The sequence below is a fragment of the Formica exsecta genome, unplaced genomic scaffold, assembly GCF_003651465.1.
Source record: "Formica exsecta isolate Colony F162 unplaced genomic scaffold, ASM365146v1 scaffold18, whole genome shotgun sequence".
NCBI lineage: Eukaryota > Metazoa > Arthropoda > Insecta > Hymenoptera > Formicidae > Formica > Formica exsecta.
In genome coordinates this window covers 533,162-554,392 of record NW_021849113.1, presented here as the reverse complement: position 1 = coordinate 554,392, position 21,231 = coordinate 533,162, and the positions used below count along the sequence as shown (strand labels likewise).

Here is a 21,231-nt window from a genome sequence, read left to right as displayed (position 1 = left end):
TGCACGTTCGGCCTGGCAATGTTGCAAAATCAATAAGGATCGCGATATACGTTTTACACGTACATGTACGTATGTGTGCGAGGAGTGTCCGTTTAGTTTTGGTATGGTTTCTACAAAAGATAATGTTAACCAACGCGAAAAAATGATTAATAAATATCACGTCATTGATTGGAACTTTAATTAAGTGTGGTTTTGGGAAGGGGCATATTGTCGAAAGAGAATCGAGGAATCTTTTCTTCATGGACATTTAATGCGTTATTTTTCACGACGTCACGTATTTTCGCAGAAATATTTTTGTTTGTTGTCTCGTATGAAAAGATTTGCAACCGATGGAGAGAGAAGCTTATTTACATTTCATTATTGAAGCTGGTCTAAAAAAAGCATCATATGCTTATGAAATTGTATCGAAACGTTATTTTCGATAACGGTGCAAACGCAAATATACTCGAGCCAAGCTTGGGACAATTTATCTTTTGTAATTGATCAATTTTCGAGAGATTTTTGTATTATATAACAAAATTTATTTATTTCTCACTTATATGAGTGTTAGTTATTTTATTGCTATAAAATATATCCTTTTTTCTTGTGTATCTCTTTTTTCGAAAAGTAAATTAAAAATTCGTACAATAACCTATATATATAATTAACGAAATTAATTAATAATTTTTCAAAATTTATTTTCTAATAAATCATGCAGTTTTATGATAATAAACGCGAATAGTATACCTTACGACGCAAATAGCCGCATATGAAAATATGTTTCTTATCTCGTTCGAAAATTATTATTAATTATATATTTATATTTATACACACACACACACACATACATTATTTTTCACTTTCTCTTTCCATAAATTTGAAAATCAGAACCTGAGCCCCGGCATGTCACCGTCCGGCATGTCGCCGTCGTACCAGCAGAGCGAGCCTAGCCCTACGACGCTCGGCAGCAATCAGCAGCAGACATTGCAATATATGATTCAAACGCAACAGCGTCAACAGCAACAGCAGCAGCAGCAGCAACAGCAACAGCCGCAGCATCAGCCGCGGCATCAGACGCAGCATCAGCCGCAACATCAGCCGGCGCAGACTGGACCAGCCGGACCCAGTCCACCCAACACCCCGACACCCTGTCCCGCCACACCCAGCACCATGATGGGCCAGCTGATGGGCGCGCTCAATCATACCGCCCTCCTCGATGATCTTAACATCAACATCGAGGCAATGCACGGCGGCTTTGACTGCAACGTCGAGGAGGTGAGTCTGATCATGTCGCATCTGTTACTACTGACACTAGTGTTTTTGAGATATTTAAAAAATTTTTTAATCAGTGAATCATTTTTCTCTAGGATATTTGAAAAAATGCTCGCTAAGTAAAACAATTTTTATTAAGTATTAAAATATGAATTAGTTAGTTAAAAAGGTTTCCTTGATTGCCATGATATAAAAATTCACACTTTGATTATTATTAATCCTCTTATTTGGAAAATTGTTTTCCTAGTTTATACAATATATAGTAAACGCATTATAATTTTCCGCGAAATATCATGCTCGAAAAAATGTAAAAATATATAAAATATAACTCAAACATATGTCATCGGATATGCAGAGGAGGGGGAGAGAGGGAGCAATCTTTCATCTAAAAAAAAAATATATATATATATAAAAGCGCGATTCGACACGCGAATTGCAGGTGATTAAGCACGAGCTGTCGATGGGCGGCACGCTGGACTTCAATTTCCAGCAGGGGGTGATGGGCACGGTGCAGGTGAGCGACGGCAACGTCGTCGGCCAGAACGGCGGCGTCGTCACCCAGAACACGGGCGTCGTCGTCGGGACGACGAGCGGCAACGCGCCCGCGGGCGTCTACGTCAGCACGAACGCGGCCACCCCCGCTGCGACCCCCTCGTGGGTTCACTAGCAGTTAACTCCCCTGCCCTCGACACCCCCGTCGTCCTTGCCGATGCCGCCGTTGTCCGTTGACGGATCGCTGGATAACTTCCGCGGGACGACCGAAGGGCAGCTCATCGGTGAGTTCCTTTGGAGATTTCTTTAGACTTTCGAGTTTTTTGTTTTTTTTTTTCACCGGTAATATTGCAATTGACGCAAATGCATCGATCTCGATCCATCGAACCGCGCAGTCCTTGACTGCCATTCCAGATTTCTTCGAAGAGCATCGAATGGGAAAAATATTTGCTCTTACTTGTTGGAGGAGTTATGTGTACTTAACTAGTTGAGTGATGACATATTTAAAAGTAGAGTTTAATTTACAAAGATTCCCCATGAATTCATTCAAGAGTTCCTCTCAAGAGTTTCTAAATATTATTCATTGTTTATTTTTGCTCAATAATAAAAAAATATGATTTAATAATAATAGTTAATTTATTAATAATAATCATGATTTAATGATTTAATAATAATAATCATGATTTAATGATTTAATAATAATAATCATTTCACGAGGTCGAATATTCCTCGAATGATTGAGAATTTCGCGTATATAGTTTACTCTTTCGTTCACTTTAATAAACAAAAAGAATCCCGATTAATATCTACGCAATAATTTCATTCCAATGTATCACGTGATTGGGAAATAAAAGAAAGAACGCGTAAAATCTGTGCATCACGCGTCTGTAAAATATGTATCACGATCCGCAAATCGCCCGATGATATCATTCTGATTAATCATCCGAGAGTTCGTTTAGGAACGAAGATAGATCTCTCTCACGCTGCGTTTTCGATCGCGAAGCTACGAGGAGAGAAAGATATTCGGGCGTAAAGAGGGACTGGGAAGAGAAAGAGAGGGGGAGGGTGGAAGGAGAGGGGAGGCAGGGGAGGGTCATTGATTGCCCCCTCGTGTACGCAAAATAATATTTGCATACTCGTGTCATAACAGTGCTCAGCCGTATGGTATTTAATAAATCGCTTCGACGTTTTGTGCCTCCGTCCCCCGACCCCCCAACCGGTGGTCCACCTCTTCCCCTTCCTCGATCTCGCTATTTCGTACGTGCCGACACATTCATATAGCGGGGCAATCCCGTGTACCCGACCGGTGTTTTGTGCGAAATCGTTATTGACTTGGACGCGATAACAATTACATTGCCGCGGGCCGCGAATTTTATGGAAAGCCTTAACACAATATTGCTGATCGCGATCGCGGGAAAACAATTGCATTTTGTTTGACGAAGAAGCGAGGCGGGAAACAATTACGCGCGTTTGCGAGAAAAACACTCTCGGCAAGTCTCGATTTTCTCTCGTAAGGTAAGGTAAGGTGCGCGTTTAGCGATTAGAGCCCGTTGTACGTAGTTGCGTATTCAATGTAAAGGTCATCACACACAAAATTCCGTAAGGATGTAAGACGTAAGCGTAAGAAAATCGACCAATCCCAATCGAGTATTTGGCTCTCCGTAACCCCTCCACTTTTACGGAAAGCCCAATACTCGATTGGGATTGGTCAATCTTCTTACGCTTACGTTTTATGTCCTTACGGAATTTTGTGTGTGATGGCCTTAATTCTCGTAACGGATGACAAAGAATCTAATTGCGATGAGGAGCGTGCGCGGATAATATAATTAGATAATTAGATATGATTTCGATAAGATAATACTTTTATGAACGATAGATTTACAGAAGCTCTGAAAGAGATCCTAGCATTTAAAACAAAGAGAACATACTTACAAAAAATGTATAGTAGCGTAAAAAAAAAAAACATCTGAAAACTCTTTTGGAGATAAAATTGACAGACGGAAGATATTAAAAATGCACGCCTGTGTCTTTGATATACATATATTTGACGTTTCGAGGAAGAAAATTATTTTAAAAGTGCAATTTACGGATAGTCGAGTATTTAGTCGAGACGATAATCTCTTCATTTCCCAGAGTATTCATTTACGGCGTGCTTAAATATTCGCGTCGCTTTGCGACCTTGGACGATTTATACGAAATTACGCTGATAATCGCGTCCGAATAATGCGATCTGTCTCTTTGCTTTTTGTCGGCAACGATCTGCGCGCGTAAAGCTTACGGTAAAAATTAAAACGTTTTCACGTTCTTCTTTACGTCGGTTCTTTTTTTTCACACTTTATTCTCTCTCTCTCTCTCTCTCGATAGTGGGAAGCGGTGTAAAAATGTAACGTGATTTCTCGCGAAAAATCGCTTTTTGCTGTTAGTACTTTGCCACAACGCGACTAAAATAACTCCCACCTCGCTACCAGCGCCTTTTAATCTTTAGCACACGCACAAGTGCGGCGTGTAATTACAGCTTTATCCCACCATCTCATCGTCGTCGTCGTCGTCGCCCTGATGGAAATAAAAATACCATATGAATCCACGGATAAACGTTCGACGATATTAATCATCCGCTAGTAATCGCGTTCTAGCGTGTGTTTTCCGGCGTCCAGTTGCAACGGGCTGGATGTTGGCTTCCTCTCTCGATCTACGCGATTGCGTGATCACCGCAATAATGTTTTTCTCTCGAGTGTTGCAAAAAGATATGTCGGGAATGAAGTGTAATCGTCCGTCGATTCATTCACAAGCCTGCAATGATTCTAAAAATAATTGCCACGATATTACAAAAAAAAAAAAAAAAAAAAAAAAAGAGTCGATATTGATAAAAAGTAAAAATCAATTTAAACTGGCTAATTAAAAGCCAAGCGCGATAATTAAAGCGCGAGTTGATTCTTTTTCTTCCAAGGCGATTTATTAATTATTTAAAATCGTTTATATTGTGAATATTCAATATCGGAGCCTTCAACTTTGTTTCTAATCAAATTAAAAATATAATAAATGAGAATCAGCTTGATAAAAACTGAAAGATATAAGGGAGCCGATAAATTTAACAAAAAAAAAAAAAAAAAAAAAAAATTCTGCTTTAAATCAAACATAAACGCATTCCATTCACACGCTCGATCGATACTCAATGACACTAATCTCGATTCGAGCCATTTTCGCGATTTTCCTTGATCTCGCCCTCATCATCGAGCGGACCGCGAGAAAAAAAATGACGCGAGCGACTCATTTTTTTTTCCCTACCGGAGAGAGCCTCTTTTGGCGATTGCCATTGCACTCACGTGACAGCCTACTTTGTTGTCCCTACGGGCGCGGATATTATTTACACGACGGAATATCGGCCCGAGAGAGATATTAGCTTCCAGAAAAATATTTTTCAGAGTGGCGAACGCGCGAGCGGCGAAAAAATACCGCCCCCGGGCTTACGCCCCGGTATATTAACGCTTCCGGCGGCCGTTTCAGTAGTTTGTTGTGCGTATGAAACCGGTATGTGCACGTCGATCTCCGTTAGTTCGCGGAAGCGGGCAGGGAAATCGATGTCTTTTTGTTTCCTGTCCCTTCTTTCTCCGTCCTCTTCCTCACTCTATCTCTCTCTCTCTCTCTCTCTTTCTCTTTTCGTTCGACTGCATATCCATTTACCGTCTGGCGAAAAGGGCATAAATTCGAGCGTCTGGATAAAACCGATACGAGCGGAGCGAAACGCAGCCGCGACGCGTAAGAAACGCGCTCCGAGGCACGAACGTTTCAACGCGGCGGGCCAGGGATGTCGTGACGGTGACGGGAAAAATTCCGGCGGTAATTCCTCGCGCAGTCCGGAAAAAATTCCTCCCCGCCGTTCGAGAAAATATTTTCAATCATTTTTACGGGCGAAAATTCTCCATCTAAGGCGCGGCAACGATAATTGATTTATCGAGCCTGCAGCCTAAAATATAATTGGCCCTTTACCCTAAATCGCTTCGTGTAATCAGCTAGTATCTTTAATTGCGATGTCGGAATAATTTCCATTCTATCATACTTCTATTGCAAGGACGAAACGCTGTTCTTTCTCGGGCAACGGATAACGAGACGGGAGTTGATAACGTGATAATCCCGGAGGATTGCTCCGTTTTATCGAGCACGACGATAAGGGAACGACGACGTCCGGCTTTATCCCCGCCGTCGCCCTGTAAAACTACTCGCGAGAGTAGTCTCGGCCACGGAGGCGGAAACTGCGAAACTATGAGAAGCGTCCCTCATTAAACGGGAGCACGCTCGGGGAAACTTTTGTCGTCCCGAAATAACAATGGAGTCTCTCGAGCGCCGGATTATTTCGAGATCACACGGTACATGAGTCTAATTGAACGACTTCCGGTCGGCGTCGCGCTAATGGAGAACAGATTTTCAGATCCGTGCCGTCTGTAACTCGCGGTCGAAACTCCCTTGTCCCCGATCGGTTTCCTTTCTCACGAAAACTTCCAAGTTAAAATAAAAAGAGTATCAAGAAATAGGAGAGAGAGAGAAAGAGAGCGACATGTGAAGGAAGGAGAGACAAACAGGAAAAGAATACAAACAAAGAGGGGTGAATAGGGGCAAGACTAAGAGATGCAACGATAGATCGAGGTAGAGCATGTAGGGGGATTGCGGGAGGAGGGAGGATTGGTTGGTCTTCGTTCGCCTGACAAGGTTGGGTGGCAAGGAAAGAAGTCTTCTCCCCCTTCACCCAGCATCTTTCTCCTCTCTCCCCTCCACCAACTTTATAATTCTTGCGACGCTTTTGGGGAATGAGATTGTCGGCGGAGACGACTAAGGGGGTGACCGGGCTTTAAGGTAGTCCGCTGGCGCCAGTGACGTCTGCCGAATAGCTGCTGACTCCCAGACTCCTGCAGTTTCGGCTAAGTGGTTCCCTTTTGCCCCACTTGAGCGTCTGTGAGCGCACACCTTCACCCTCCCCTCTTCCTTCCTTCTCCCCTTCTTGCCAGCGAAGGGCTCCTATCGATAAGGATTGAATCGATTTTTCATTGATCGCGGGGAAAAGAGTAGTAAAACGATTAGAGCAACAAATAACTCGATATTTTCGACTAAAAAGTTTTTGGCCTCGTAGGTCAAGGCTTAGTCATTCGCACGTAACGAAAAATTGCTCTGTTTATTCATGAATAGAAGAAGTTTTCAATCTCTTGAAAGTAGAATTCTCTGAAGATGATGAATATTAAATTCTGTGAATTGTTTAATCTGCTTAATTTTCTGAGAAGAGAAATTTCTTATTATAAATATAATATTAATATCTTATAAATATGTTATATATATTTCGTAAATATAAATATACAAAAATATGAAGAAAAATATATAATTTTATTTACTGTAATAAACTAGAAGATATTAGAGTAATAATAGAGTAATAAAGCAAATTTTACCGCCAGATATAATTCGCGGAAATTCGAATTTTAGAAGCAATCGACTTTCGATTCTGATTTCGTTGATATAATTTTATATACCCAATAATACGAAAAATTATTAAAAAAATAGAAAAGCTATAATTTACCTTTAATTTGTTAAATTATTTAATCTTCCTTTAATAAAGATAAGTTACATATTAAAAATAATTCTGATACGGATAACTAAATTTAATGTATTAGATAGAATACATATCAGAAATATAATTAGCAACGAACAAAATGCTTAATTTTCATTTAATAGCTACCGACACCGCTGTAGTCTTGATGAATCGATTACGACGAGAGAGACGTGCCACACGTGTCAAATTTTAATTACATTCTGCAGACGATGACTGACGTAATTGGACGCCGAACGACTGGTTTATTAAAGTTTCGAGTATTGCTGGATCATCGCCAATCTTACATTAGTAAGCAAAAGAGCTCTAGTCATTTAATCCTCGAGTTAGCCCGTTGAAATCTCATATTCAAGGTCATTTTATTTTGTCTTTAATTGAAACAAACAAATTAAAATTATGACGATATGAAAAATTCAAATTAAAATATTTTTTATTTATTATTGAATAATTTCGAAAATAATAATTGTGTTAAAAAAAAATAATATATTCGACGACTTAAAAAATAGTAATGAAAATAGATGTTATTTTTTTTATTGTAATAATAAACACATTTAAAGTTCTTTGACTTTTAAGTTATTATTTGTGCGTATACAAATATGTATGAATAATAATCTAAGCTTCAAAAGATTCTAAACATTTTTAAAACTCGTTTGACCTCGGTACTTTATGTTGGATAAAGTTAAATGCATCCACACGTGTATTCCCTAGTGGAACGTATGAGTCGACGTCACTCTCGATGAAAAGGGCTGGAGTTTTTTTTTTCTGGGTCAAGGCTCAACCCTTTTGCGCTATCCTGCCAGTCTCGGAGCACGTGTCTTAAAAAAATGGTTAATTGAAGAGGCGTATCATATTGAGCGCTCATATTCCATCAGAGAGCTTAGATTACCGTAAAAAAGCTTATGCTAGATAAAATATTCTTGTAAAAAGTCTTGTAAATAATTAAACAATATATATATAGGCTTTTTCTCGATGTTAATTTATATACCGTCTCGTCTCTTTTATATATGCTGATTTTTTTAGAGAATAAAATCATATCTCGATATATACGTAAAGGAAGACTGCAATTTAATGGAGCACCATATCGTTGCCCTTGGACGTAGTTTTCTTAAATAAGTACTTTCGTAACTAGACGACCGTCCCCTTAATAATCGTTATTACAAGCTCGCGAAGGGGGAGATACATTACCGTAATACGACAATGCTCTTGGTTACGGCCAATTAATCTCCCCTGACCCAGAAAGGATTTGAACTATGCGTTTAGAATCGCCAATGTTGCCGGGAAAATCGACGGGGTGGCACGATTGTAGGCCGCGCGCGAAATCGCCGTTAGTGTCACCGGGATGAATGTAAAAGCAGCGACGATACCACGCGGTCTGGCCGACTGCGAAATTTAAGATGAATCGGTATGTTCTTGGCCGACGTTCCACTTTTGGAAAGTTTCGTTTATTCCTTTTCTCGGAAGGACAAATGTAGTTTTGAATGCAATTGGATAGCGCGCCCCAGCTTCAAGTATTCAGGCTGGATTACAATCGCACGAGATTGACCAACTAATAATTATATATAATAATTATATAAATGAAAGATTTCCTTGACGCCTTAAAAAAATATAATAGATGGAAGAATTTTTTCTTTTGAGTATGTAGCAAACTACCTTGTTCCAAGAGATAGCATCTCTTCTTTGATTATCGATAGATTAGATTATCAATAGATGATTGATAATTTTAATAATAGCAAACAAGTATCTTACACACGTATTGAGCTTGTTTTTCCAATATTCCCATAAATTCCCCTCACAATTTGCATTCGCATTTTCATCGTGTATCTAAAACTTGCATGCCGCGAAACTGAAAATCAATGAGTAAGTACATTTCGTCGTGCGAGTATGAGTATAGATCGATTCACGCGCGCTTTAAACCGTCGCAAAAAAAACGTATGCATAAAAGAGGCCTAACGCTCTTCGCGAGACTTTCTTAACCCACTTTTCTGCGAAACATGCCGTTCGACGCGAGCAACGTTCTCGATCCATCGATCGAACGATTGATCCGGTCCGTTGTATATATTCTATAAAACGCGATCGTTCGACGCGTTACCGCGGTTACCGCGAAATCGCAACAAATTTTTCGTCCGGAATGTGTCATTGTTTTATTCTTCTTATTTTTAGAGAAACTTGTTTACGATTCGAAATAATTTGACAGAAACTCAAGGAACGCAAATTCAAGAATGCACATACAGTGTAAAAAAAATTCACTGAAACTTCAAATAAAATGTCTGCAGCTTTTTTGCAGACACACTTTTCTGAATTTTCGAAAATTTCTTTCGGACACCCAGGTTTGAAAATTCTGACAAGAATGTGTCTGAATTTTTGGAAAATTTTTTGTGACCGATTTGACAGAAACCCCAAAAAATTCGAGAATATACGTAAATAATAATGTCCGATCGCGAGGATACGTTGACCGACGTAAAGCCAGGCCCCACTCTTCCCATTCTGGTCACTTCGCGGCCTCTTCCGTACCTGCTGCTCCCCGTAGGAGTGGTACTCGTCGCGGACGGAGGAAAAGGGAGGACGACGAGACATCAAAAGAATCGAAAGAGAGAGAGAGAGAGAGAGAGGGAGAGAGTGGGATGCAGGGATTGCGTAAAAAGAATCGCAGCTTCCTTTGCAGACGCATATGCGTGATTCTCCTATAACGGCATACGATGCCGGTCGATAACGGCATCTCGGCGTGTCGCTGAAAATTAGGAACGAGCATACACCTCTTCCTCTCGACGCGCGTTTAACTTCTGCCCTTAATCAAGAATAATGCTCGCGCGAAGGGGCGAGAGACAAGTCGCGAGTCGGATTCTGGTTTCGCTTCTCAGGGAGATTCGTAAGGCTTCCCCTCCCCTCCCCCTTCTCCTTCTGTTACAAGGAATTAACCTTAATCCGCGATGACTATTGAAATGCTAATGATGCGACGTAAATCTTAACTGTTCCTCATTGAGTCGCGACGTGATAAGCGTATTTTGTTACAAGCATATTTCGCGCGAAAAAATTAAATTCACCTCGATATATTCTCCCGAAAATTTTTTTCGAACTCAACAGAGAATGTCTCTTATATACGGATAATTTTTATTTAGAGAAATTTCTATGTAAAATAATTATCAATTTTAACGACTAATATAGTGAAGATAATTTTATCGAAATAAACAGGACTTATCTACCTGTAAGTGGCAAATGCAAGCATCAAATTTGTTGTAGAAATTGCATAGAATTTAATTTTTAATTTTCAATGACGAGATTATGGAAAAAATTCATAAAAAATATTCACACGGCATATTTTGGCCATTTATATCGCAGAATGCGTAGTCAATATGCGATTCTAATTATTGCTCGACACGCACGTTTTGATTACAGAATATATTGCACATTATTTTGTCATATATTTTTATATAAATTTCCAACGCGACACCATCAAGCTGATTTTTTTCTTTCAGCATCGATACGAAATTAGCTATCGCATGTCTCCAGTAATCGGAGTTTTCTTTCTGCAGCCAATTACCATCATTATTCACTCTATTTTGTCTTAGAAAAAATAATGTAAAGAAGGTGCCCTAATTATAGCTGGCATGCAATTTACTGTTGCATGCCTCCGGCAATTCCGTTTTCTGCGGTCATTTCTTTTATTTTACCGCATAATTTTATTTTTAAACAAACTATAGACGCTATAAAAAAGATATACTAATCATAGAAAAAATCTTTATAAAGGAAACCAAACAAGTGAGAAAAGTTATGATTAAAAATTGAGTTTTTTATTTCTGGAAAATCAAATTATTAAAAAATAATAAATTATTTTAAATTAGTTGCAAACGTTAAAAAAATTAAGAGAGATTATAAATTTTAAGGAACTAATTAAATATCTGATATTTCTGGTGAGAAACAGAAATTCTCTTATTCGACTTGACTTTTCACAAAAGTGACACATCTGGGATCTTAATGTTTATAATTCTTTTCCATCAGATTTCATGCGTTAAGAAATGCCGGCGGCGATTCGAATCTCCTCGTTTCAGTCCTTTGTAAATGTAACGATAACGTCGCGATAACGTCGGTCGGAGGTTGGAGAACGTAGGGCGCCAACCGGCTCTTTTAGGTGGGGGTGACCGGGCTTGCGGACATGCCTAATCGAGCGTGCGTTTCCGATGAATTATTCAAGATCGAACGCCAGTCTCCGAACTTAGCCGTCCTTAGGCGTTTATTCTCATTACGCGGCTCTTGCCTCTCCCATGTTACGATAACGCGCCGATAAGACATCCTTCGTCTCTCGCTCTTTGCACTCTCTTCCGGCTCACGAGAGCTCTTAACCCTGTCTTTCAAAAGACTCTACGATGACATATTTAACGATCTCTTAGGAAATCTCGAACAAGAATTGTGAAATTTACAATAGGGCGACATTGATAAATTATAAAGTCGTTGAGATGGAAGATTTATAAATTTGACAAAGGACAAAAGGAAATTATCTTGGAAAGATTAGCGGGAGGTTTTTAAACCAGGGATCTTCTCTCGAAATTTTCCTCAAAGTAAAACATCAGCCAAATCGATCGCGGCATCTGTCCAAGAGAGCAGATACTGGAAAATATATTTAATATATAAGTTCTATAACTCCAATATAACTTTAAATATAAATGCTTGAGGTTTCCAGTGAGAGAAAAAAAATTATAACACAAATTAAGGTCCTCCTTTTTCATTGAATATGTGATATGTCGAAAATATTTAAATCAGAAATAAATGATAAATAGATATCTCTTTGTAAAACGGTGCGAAAGCGAGGGCGGTTTTCTTGCGGAAACGCTGCGGAAAAATTTTCGCAAACAATATTTATGTCTGACGCGATCTAACGAGGTAGTCACATGTTTCTGACGTTGCGTTGTAAATACACTACGCTCATCTCATTAGAAATTCTAATCAAACCACGATGTTCACGCACACCTCTTGTACGTGCGCTGCGATTGGTCGACCGATCGTTTGCCATAAACCTATCTGTCGCGTTTCAATCGTAATTGCGTGCATCATCCATAAACCATGCGATATAGGATTTAATCTGTCTCCTTTATTTTCCCTTTTTCTCTCTCTCTCTCTCTCTCTCTGTCTTGTCGTCAAACTTGTAACGATAATATAATTCCATAGTCATCGATATAAGAATCGCGCTCTTTTTTAATTCGTTCTCTAGTACCGCCGCTTGAAGGACACGATAGTTTCGAAATATCCTTTACTTTCTTTTGATAATTTATTTTTTATTTTTTTTTTCTATTTTTAATCATCCTTTTCCGGATCGTATCTCTTATTTTACGCATATCGTGAGAATTTATGTTTCGCAGGATATGAAATAAATTACTATACTCGGTTCCCTTCTTCTTTCCGCCTCTTTAGACGTGCGGAAAAGTTTCAAAGCCGACGGATATATTTATGGTGTGACCTAACTTGATGAAAAATTGATCCTGTAATGCGGCGCGAGCAACTGAACGCGACTGTCCGATGGTTGGACGCGGCCGGGACGGATGGATAATACGGGAGGAAATAAGGAAAAATCACGGTTATAAGAGTGGTTTAATTGATTTTACAACGTCGCTAAGTAGACCGTGATAGGTTCTCGGTGTCACGCATCGATAACTGCCCGGCTGCTTTTTAATATACTCGGGTCTTTTACGCCTTTCATTACATAATTTCGCGCATATGGGTCGCGAGCGGCAATTAAATCGATATTGTGAAAACTGTGCCGGAATTAATTTGCGCGTTATCAGATTCCATTTTTGGGAATGTAAAGCATTGCGAGAACGTAAATCTAGTTGTACGCTGTAAAAAATTTTCTAAAAATTCACGCACCATTTTTAGATCCGGGGTGTCTGAGAGACAAAGAAATTTCAGACGATCTGTCCTAATCATCTCAGAGTCGTTTTTCTAAAAGTTCAGAAGAGTGCGTCTGAAAATTCAGACAGCGATCTGTTTGAAAATTCAAACAGTGTATCTGCAAAAAGACTGCAGGCACTTTGTCTGAAGAAAAATATCGTACATTATCACGAGAACAATCTATTTTCGATTCTACCCTATATAAAAAAAAAAAAAATCACTTGAAAAAATTCAATCTCGATTCTAAATCGAACATTTATTGTAATATAAAAAATACGATAAATAAAGAGTAGATATTTTATATGTTTTAAAGAGAAAAATAAGAAGTAAGCTGGAGATATTAGGTTTCTCTTTTTATGATTTCGGAGATTCAAGTCTTCAGTTGTCGAGGATGCCCACGATCGTCTTCTTGTCATGCAAATCTCTTTACTCCCTCATATTACGGCAACGTCTCAGAAGGTCTTATTTTAGCCGAGTACGAAGAATTAATTACGTCTTTCAACTTCTTATTTCCACTATTTCTCGCTTCGCTCGAAAATCTCGGACAGCCACGGTTGTTACGTAAATCACTCGCTTTGATGGTCGAACGTCATTGACTCTTGCATAAGTGGCGCTTCGGTTTACTATGTTTGATAGGCATCGCGTTTCGCACACGTGCTTCAACGGACGATGTCCGACAAATTGCGCGAGACTTTATCCCGTGACTCGTTAATGATAGGTTTGCGACGTGAAAGTATCGAACGCGTGAGCGGAACTCACGCAAATCTATGCGATTAGTATGATAATGCGGTCTCTTCATCGAATCGACGAAACGTCTTGCCGATCGATCGATCGATCTCTAGCTCGGACACCCGCTAGATATCACGCGCGGCGCCTTAGCCTACGCACTTTGCTTGCGTAATGCTTGCAATGTAGCATTAGCGCTCTTGCTCGGCCGAAGCGAATCCGCATGTGTGTTATAATCACGCATAAATTAAATTTTTTTTTTCTTTTTTTTAATGGGTCTGATAATTCAGTTTGATGGAGGAAAAATAAGTGTAATGTTACTATCGAGGTGATCATAAATGATAAAATAAAATCGATTTAAAGTTGCTTTATTAATTGAAAATCATCCTCAGATTCATTGAACTATTAGGTTACTAATGTAAGAAATAGTTAGAACTAAATTAGTAATTAAGTAGGTTCTCAGAATGATATATTGTCCTCGAGGGAATACATATCCTAAAAAGGTGGTATTGATAAAAGATAAATTGGTACGTCGATTATTCAAATATTGCTTAATTTATAGGAATTATAATATAATTCTCGTCTATATAATATATAAATATATACAAATAAAAAAATATTCAGACTTCATTAATGTGAATATTACGCATTAATCGTCCTAATTTTACATTTTGAATAATATGAATAATTCTATAAAAAGTATAATTAGTGTTAGGGCAATAGTGTATAAATAGAAAAAATCCTCTTACAAATTTGGATTGACAAAAATATACCTAATAGAGGTCCGAAATTTCATCAATAAGAAATATTAATCGGTGAAGGAAGTTTTTTAAGAGAATTGTTAATTAAATTTAATATATCTTAATTCGTATATAAAAATAAGATTAATTAATTTTTCGTAAATAAATTGATAAATTTATAGTTGAAGTATAGCTTTTTAATATATATCTATTTGAATTTGTATATATATGTATGTATTTTTCTGTGTATGTGTGGTGGCAAGAAATTGTGTTTTATAATTGATTTCGCAAGCGAAGAGATGTATTTGAGAGACTTAAATTCCGCCTTCGTTATCGCGGCGCTTTTTTCGTATTCGGGTTGATCGGTTCTCCGGTAAACGGGAATAGAGAGATGCCGGCGACGATAATTTCGAGCGATAAAGCGCCGCGGCGTTTTAATAAAAATGTTCGCCGATATTTTATTTATTTTTGATATCCAGCCGGCCGCGTGCGCGTTCTGAATGTGTCTACACTTGACGTGCGTAAATATTTGTGACTGGTGCGCTCTCGCTATTGTCGGGCTGAACGGTTGATTAAAATTTTAGGGTAAATATATCCGCCGGCGGTATTTTTACGCGTCCGTTTCCGCGTTCGCGTTCACCGTTATAATATACCTTCATAATATTTAGCTTGCACTTTTACATCTGCCTTGTAATCCATCGTAATGTACATACACGTAACGAATCAAAGTATCTAACATTTTCTCGGCGTGACAATTGATTTGTAAATAATGAGATCTTTAAAGAAATAAATATTGTTATCTCTTTTTAAATTTTCTCATCTCTGAAAAATATAGTTATGCAATTAATTTTAAATTATAGTAACATAAGAGATTGCATCAAAAATGCAATAACATTGCTTATTAGAGATAAGAAAATGGTTAATATTACAATATATATCTTATAATGTGCATTATAATAATTATAAATTTATATATCACGTATAAAAAACTTCTCCAATATTACTTCAACAGTTAAATTTGTTTTTATATTAAATTTTGTATATTTTATATCGCTGCCATCCAGTCATCGGACTAAAAAAGTGAAATAGTGACTGCTTTTTGACAGAAAAAGTGACAGAAAGTAACCTTTAGGTATTAAAATAGCAAACAAAAATGACACTGTGCATCAAATTTTTAGAGTAATTAAAGCCATTTAAGAAAAAAAAGATCTATGTTTGGAACTTAACATATAACAAATTAATAAAAAAAAAAAAAAAAGTAATAAAAAGTGACCTAAGTGACTGGATGGCAGCGCTGATATATTATTTTGATAAATTTAACAAAACTCTCTGGAGAAAAAATATATTACATAAGGATTTTGTAGAACATATATACGTATGCGCATAGATTTTAACATTGTAGCGAAACTGATACGTTTATAACTTAAATCGCTACTGACAAGGTAACTGCTGACTACTACCGATTATCGCTACTGACTATACTACTGTCAAGTCAAGCTTGTAAGAGATAAGTGTGCATGATACGTCCCAATGGCTCGCGCTGTCCCGGCGATCGTTTCATTCCGACGAACGACCGTCAGAATAAGTATCGTCGTACTCGTGCACATGTGGCTCGAATGCGCAACGAAGGCTAGAAACTGACATTTGGTGGCTGCTCGGTACGCTTGCACTTGCTATGCATACAGCGATGCACGCACAGGCGAAATGCACAAGTCATTTCATTAGCCAGTCATAGTTTGACTATACCACACTGAGAGTGCAAGTAGTCGCTTTCTCAATGGCTGCGTTTCAAAAGGGGGCAAAAAGCTTTGCTTCTCGCATGTCATCGTCAACCTTGCCACTTTGTGTTTCGTAATCTCGCACAATTACTGCAAATTAATTTTAAACAGTATTTTAATGCAATGTATAAAACGTATGTAATACAATGTATGATATATTAATACAATTGCATATAATTGAATATATTTTTTGTAATGACAAATTTAATTATGTAAACACATATAAAATAATTACCAATTTATTAATGAAACCAATAGACCATTAATTTATTTATAGATACTTGACATTTCTCTCTTGAAGCATGCCCACTAATCTAATAATTTTGTGATGTGTCTTTTTGATATATACATTTTTTATATTTAAATATCTGATAACTTTTTATTATTTATTTTCTTAGCCGAGTAATTCACGATTTTTTTTAAAAATATATTATAAACTATATATAAATGAAATTTTATATATATTATTGTAAGCAGCTTTATGACAAAACTACGAGATGCTTCTATAAAATTATGCGAAATTATGTTCGCCATTTAACCGCGAGCGAGAAACTACACTCGACAGATATTTCAGTTTGCTATTCACTCGAGTATTTTTAAAACATTGGCACGATATCGAACGAGTTTTATGGCTCTACACCGAGAGATTGATATTGCGCACACATTAGATACAATTTTACATTTTATAGATCATAACTCTATTTATAAAATCGGCCGTATCGTAGTTTCGCAATGGATACGCCTACTACTCTACGAAATCTATGAGCCGGAAACCTTTTTCCCCGGCACGCATCACCAGCTGATATCGCGCGCTCATTGTAACTGTGCCATATCGTGACACACGATGGTATTTTTGCGATTCGCCTTCGACGCTTACCTCCGCAAAAAGTAGAGAAAGTATTCGCGATTTAATTTTTTTCTATTTGTAAATTTTTTCTATTTTTTTTCTATTTATCTGATAATTTTTTATTATTTATTTTCTTGACCAAACAATTCACAATTTCTTTTTAATAATTTATACATTAATTGATAATAAATAATTAAACAACATTGATACTATATTGAATAATCTTGCTAACAATGTAAGTATTGCATTAATAAAGAATCAAGAGGGGGCCGACTTATATAAAAACGTGCCGTTTTATTTTGAAGTTAAATTTTGACACATAATAGGGAAGATACATTAAATTGTATTTGTTTTATAATAATCGACCAGCTTGTCTAAAATTTGAATCAAGCTGCTTTAAACTTGTTACAGCTCGTAAAAAAATAAGCTCGTTAAAAATATAAAATATAAATAAATAAAAGAAATATTTTAAAGGGAATTGAAAGCAAATTGATCAGATTTGTTTCTTCGTAACTTTAAGATGATATTCCTCGAATTCTTGAAAGAGTGGATTAGACAACACTATCGAAATCTTCATATTTCACTTTTTATGAATAATAAATATTCCCAACACGAGTCCCAATTCAACTTTGATGCATGATTCAATAGCGCAACAACATTGAGAGGCTTTTATACAATTTATTTCCAACACAAAGGCGCATTTTTTTGTCAATTCGATTTGACATCATCATGCAGCAATCATGTATCGATCACGCAGCGATCACGTAACATCACGTTATCGGCGAGCTTCTTCTTAAATAATTAATATTCGGCGACTCTGTGGCTGAAAGATGCTGCAAAATGGACGAGGGGATTTTGAAAATTCCGGTTTTGCAGCGGCGATTATTCACCACTTTTTGCTATTTCGGTAACCGAGACAGGCGATTTTAATGCCATTCGCTGACCAACTGGCGCTTTAAAGGCCGAGTCACGCGTGTCTGCGGATGATGATGTACCGCGAGATCTCTCGACTCCCGCGAGATCTCGAGTTCTCGACGACGAAAAAGTAGGCCAATCTGTACGCGCGTGCGCGCGTACAACATGCGATACGCGTGACCGACGATATTTTTTCGCGTCACCCTTCTCGTATATTCGGTCAATCGTCGTCGGTCGGGTATCTCGACGCGAGAACTTTCCCGCCAACAAAAGACCCTGATATTTGTGTCACGTGGCACACTTTGCGATATTGGGACGAAAAGTTTTCGATTCATCAGGCCCTCGTTACGCCACGTGAAATTTAAACGACATTTTGTTGAATTTTCAATAGTATGAGGAATGTAAAAGCGCAAAATTCGCGCATAAAATTCCAAATCTGCGTGCTTCAATTTCAGGGAAAATATAGCGATCACATAGGAGAAAAGTTACTAAAATAGTTATAATCCAAACGAAAAGAATTTTCAGAAAATGTTTTATTTAAAATTTGATACGATCTATACACAGTTGGAAAATTTGTGTTTTCTTATTAAAAAATATGCCGGTTAAAATTTTTCTGTTAAATATTTAACACATTCATGTGTTAATTTGACAGATTGCTGTTGCGTTAATTGCACTCAAATATTAAATTATTAAAACAACTGAAAAAAGGTATAAAAATAACACAATGTGTACATATTTTTAATTGTACACAATAGATATGTTTCGTATTATTAATGACAGGATTTATCTGTTAAAATTTACAGAAAAAGATGTTGATTTTATTCTATAATAGGAGTGAGAATGACTACAGATCGTCAATAATTGATTTTCTAAATTAATTTTATCATTAAAAATATGTTGATTTTACACTAAATTTATTTTAAATTACTATGAAGTTTGCATTCATTTTGTATTAAAATATTAACTAAATATTAATATTAGTATCACCATTTATCATATCTATTTTATGTTAAATTAACACAAAAATTTGTGTGGACCGTTTGGGGCATACAATATAAATTTAAGCCAAATTTTCCAACTCTGTATAATTCTTTTTGACTTTCAATTATATCCCCAATAAAAAATAATTTTTTGCATAGCGGTTATTAAGAGCGATAATTACGTTTCTGAAAAGGGGGGGGGGGATTCCATTCGTAAATAGTCGATTACTAAACCTCCCCAAATAATTTCTCGCGGCATAAATAATTTAAATAATAATTTTCTTGAGAATTGAATTTGTTCAAAGGGATGAGAGATATTGCCTTCGGGGAGTTTCACTGAGACTTCTCATCGTTTCCTTGTGGGTATCGATAAATGCGATACGCGACGGCGACCGCAGAATGGATCATACACGCACTCTACTTATAGACCACGGTGAGTGAGCACGCACGTACGCACATAACGCATGTTCAGCGAGTCGCAATCGGTGCATGCGTGCACACCTTCTCACGCGTATATACGTGCGTGCACGCACGCTTGGCTCCACTCGGTAAAGTTCTAAAATAAGCCGCGAATATAGGCCGCCGAGACGCTCCAGCTGCCCGGTGGGAAACTCTACGCACCGTTCTTAGCCTCTCGCGTGAGAGAACCATTTGGCGACGAGAAAATCATTTGTGAAATAGGGAATCACATAAGGAGTTGGACACCATCTTGTAATAATTATGAAAATGTCTATATCTTTTTCCTCGCTCTTGAGAGAACGATTGAATGATGATAAAATCATTCTCTTTAGTATACTTCTTATCCATCTGCTAATTTATAATGTCAAAAATATTAAAAATTTTTAACATTATTTATTTATATATATTTATGTATTATATATTATTTATATTATATTTATATATATACATAACAATTTTTTTAATCTCTTCTTTTCATCTGTTTGCTTTTCTTGTGATTAGAGGTATATTTTACATTTTTTTCTAACGTATAAAATATACTTCATATGATTTATTATAAGAACTTATAGAGATAATATTTTAGATAATTAATCTTAAATTTAAAATGTCATTCCATATCAAAATAACGAAGGTTAATATATCTTAGATATGATTGATTATTGTTCACTATTGCGTTCAACGACTTTTTTATCGAGACTTTACATGATAAAATGATTATATATGACAAGTGTGTAACGATCGAAAGTATATCGATCATGTATCGCGATATAAGAGTTGTAAGATCCGTACGACGTATCTCTCAAGGCCGTTTCGAGTTTCATCATTAGAACATATGTGTGAATAGATAGGCATACGAATACGCAGTGCGTCTGGTGCGTGTGTGTGAAATAAGTCCGAATGACGTATACGGTGAATTAAGCTAATCTCGCAGCTAATTGGTCGAGAAGATACGACGAATCGAGCCCCTCTTCGCCGTGGGAGACAAGATCTCTATTCTTTCTTCTCAATATTCTTGCAAGTGGCTCATACACAAGTGGATGTAGTGCTAGTAGATAATCTCGACAATTCGACCAAACATGCGATCTACGCAGCTACCAATTCGAAAATTGCGCGATATTTGTAGATACAGCGTATTTTTCATTCTTTCACGTAGGATCTAATATATCTTGCTTATTGTGTGTCCGCAATAAAGTCGGAGCCTTCTTTGAAGAATCGTCGTCGTTAATAAATATTTTTGTTAACAGAATATAATTTATAATCAGTATTAATTCTATTTAAATTTTAAAAGAAAGAATTTATCTATAATTGCGCCAATTATTTATTTATATATTTATATATAATATATATTTATAATCGAGGAGATTATAAATTCCTGTTAGTAAGTATTTTTGTTAGCAGTGAATAATTTATAATCAGTATTACCTACTTAAATTAATTAATTAATTCATGAGAATTCTTTTTGTGAAAAATTAGATTAGAATTTTTAATATACAAAATTTTGAAGAAGAGGATTTATGTCTATAAATGCACCAATTATTTTTATCTATATATATTTATATATAATTTATATTTA

At 36.9% G+C, this 21,231-nt stretch overlaps 1 protein-coding gene across 4 annotated transcripts in view; it reads left to right on the top strand.

Moving 5' to 3' along the window:
* Positions 1–21,231, top strand: part of LOC115233628 (forkhead box protein O-like) — a 206,165-nt gene that overhangs the window by 139,046 nt on the left and 45,888 nt on the right. For 3 of the 4 annotated variants that reach the window (XM_029804167.1, XM_029804165.1, XM_029804166.1), the window contains exons 6-7: positions 868–1,254; positions 1,691–2,027. In XM_029804167.1, the coding sequence (XP_029660027.1) occupies positions 868–1,254; positions 1,691–1,918 (615 nt within the window). In that variant the 3' untranslated portion in view covers positions 1,919–2,027. The remainder of the gene's footprint in view (positions 1–867; positions 1,255–1,690; positions 2,028–21,231) is intronic. The other variant, XM_029804168.1, reaches the window with a different exon arrangement.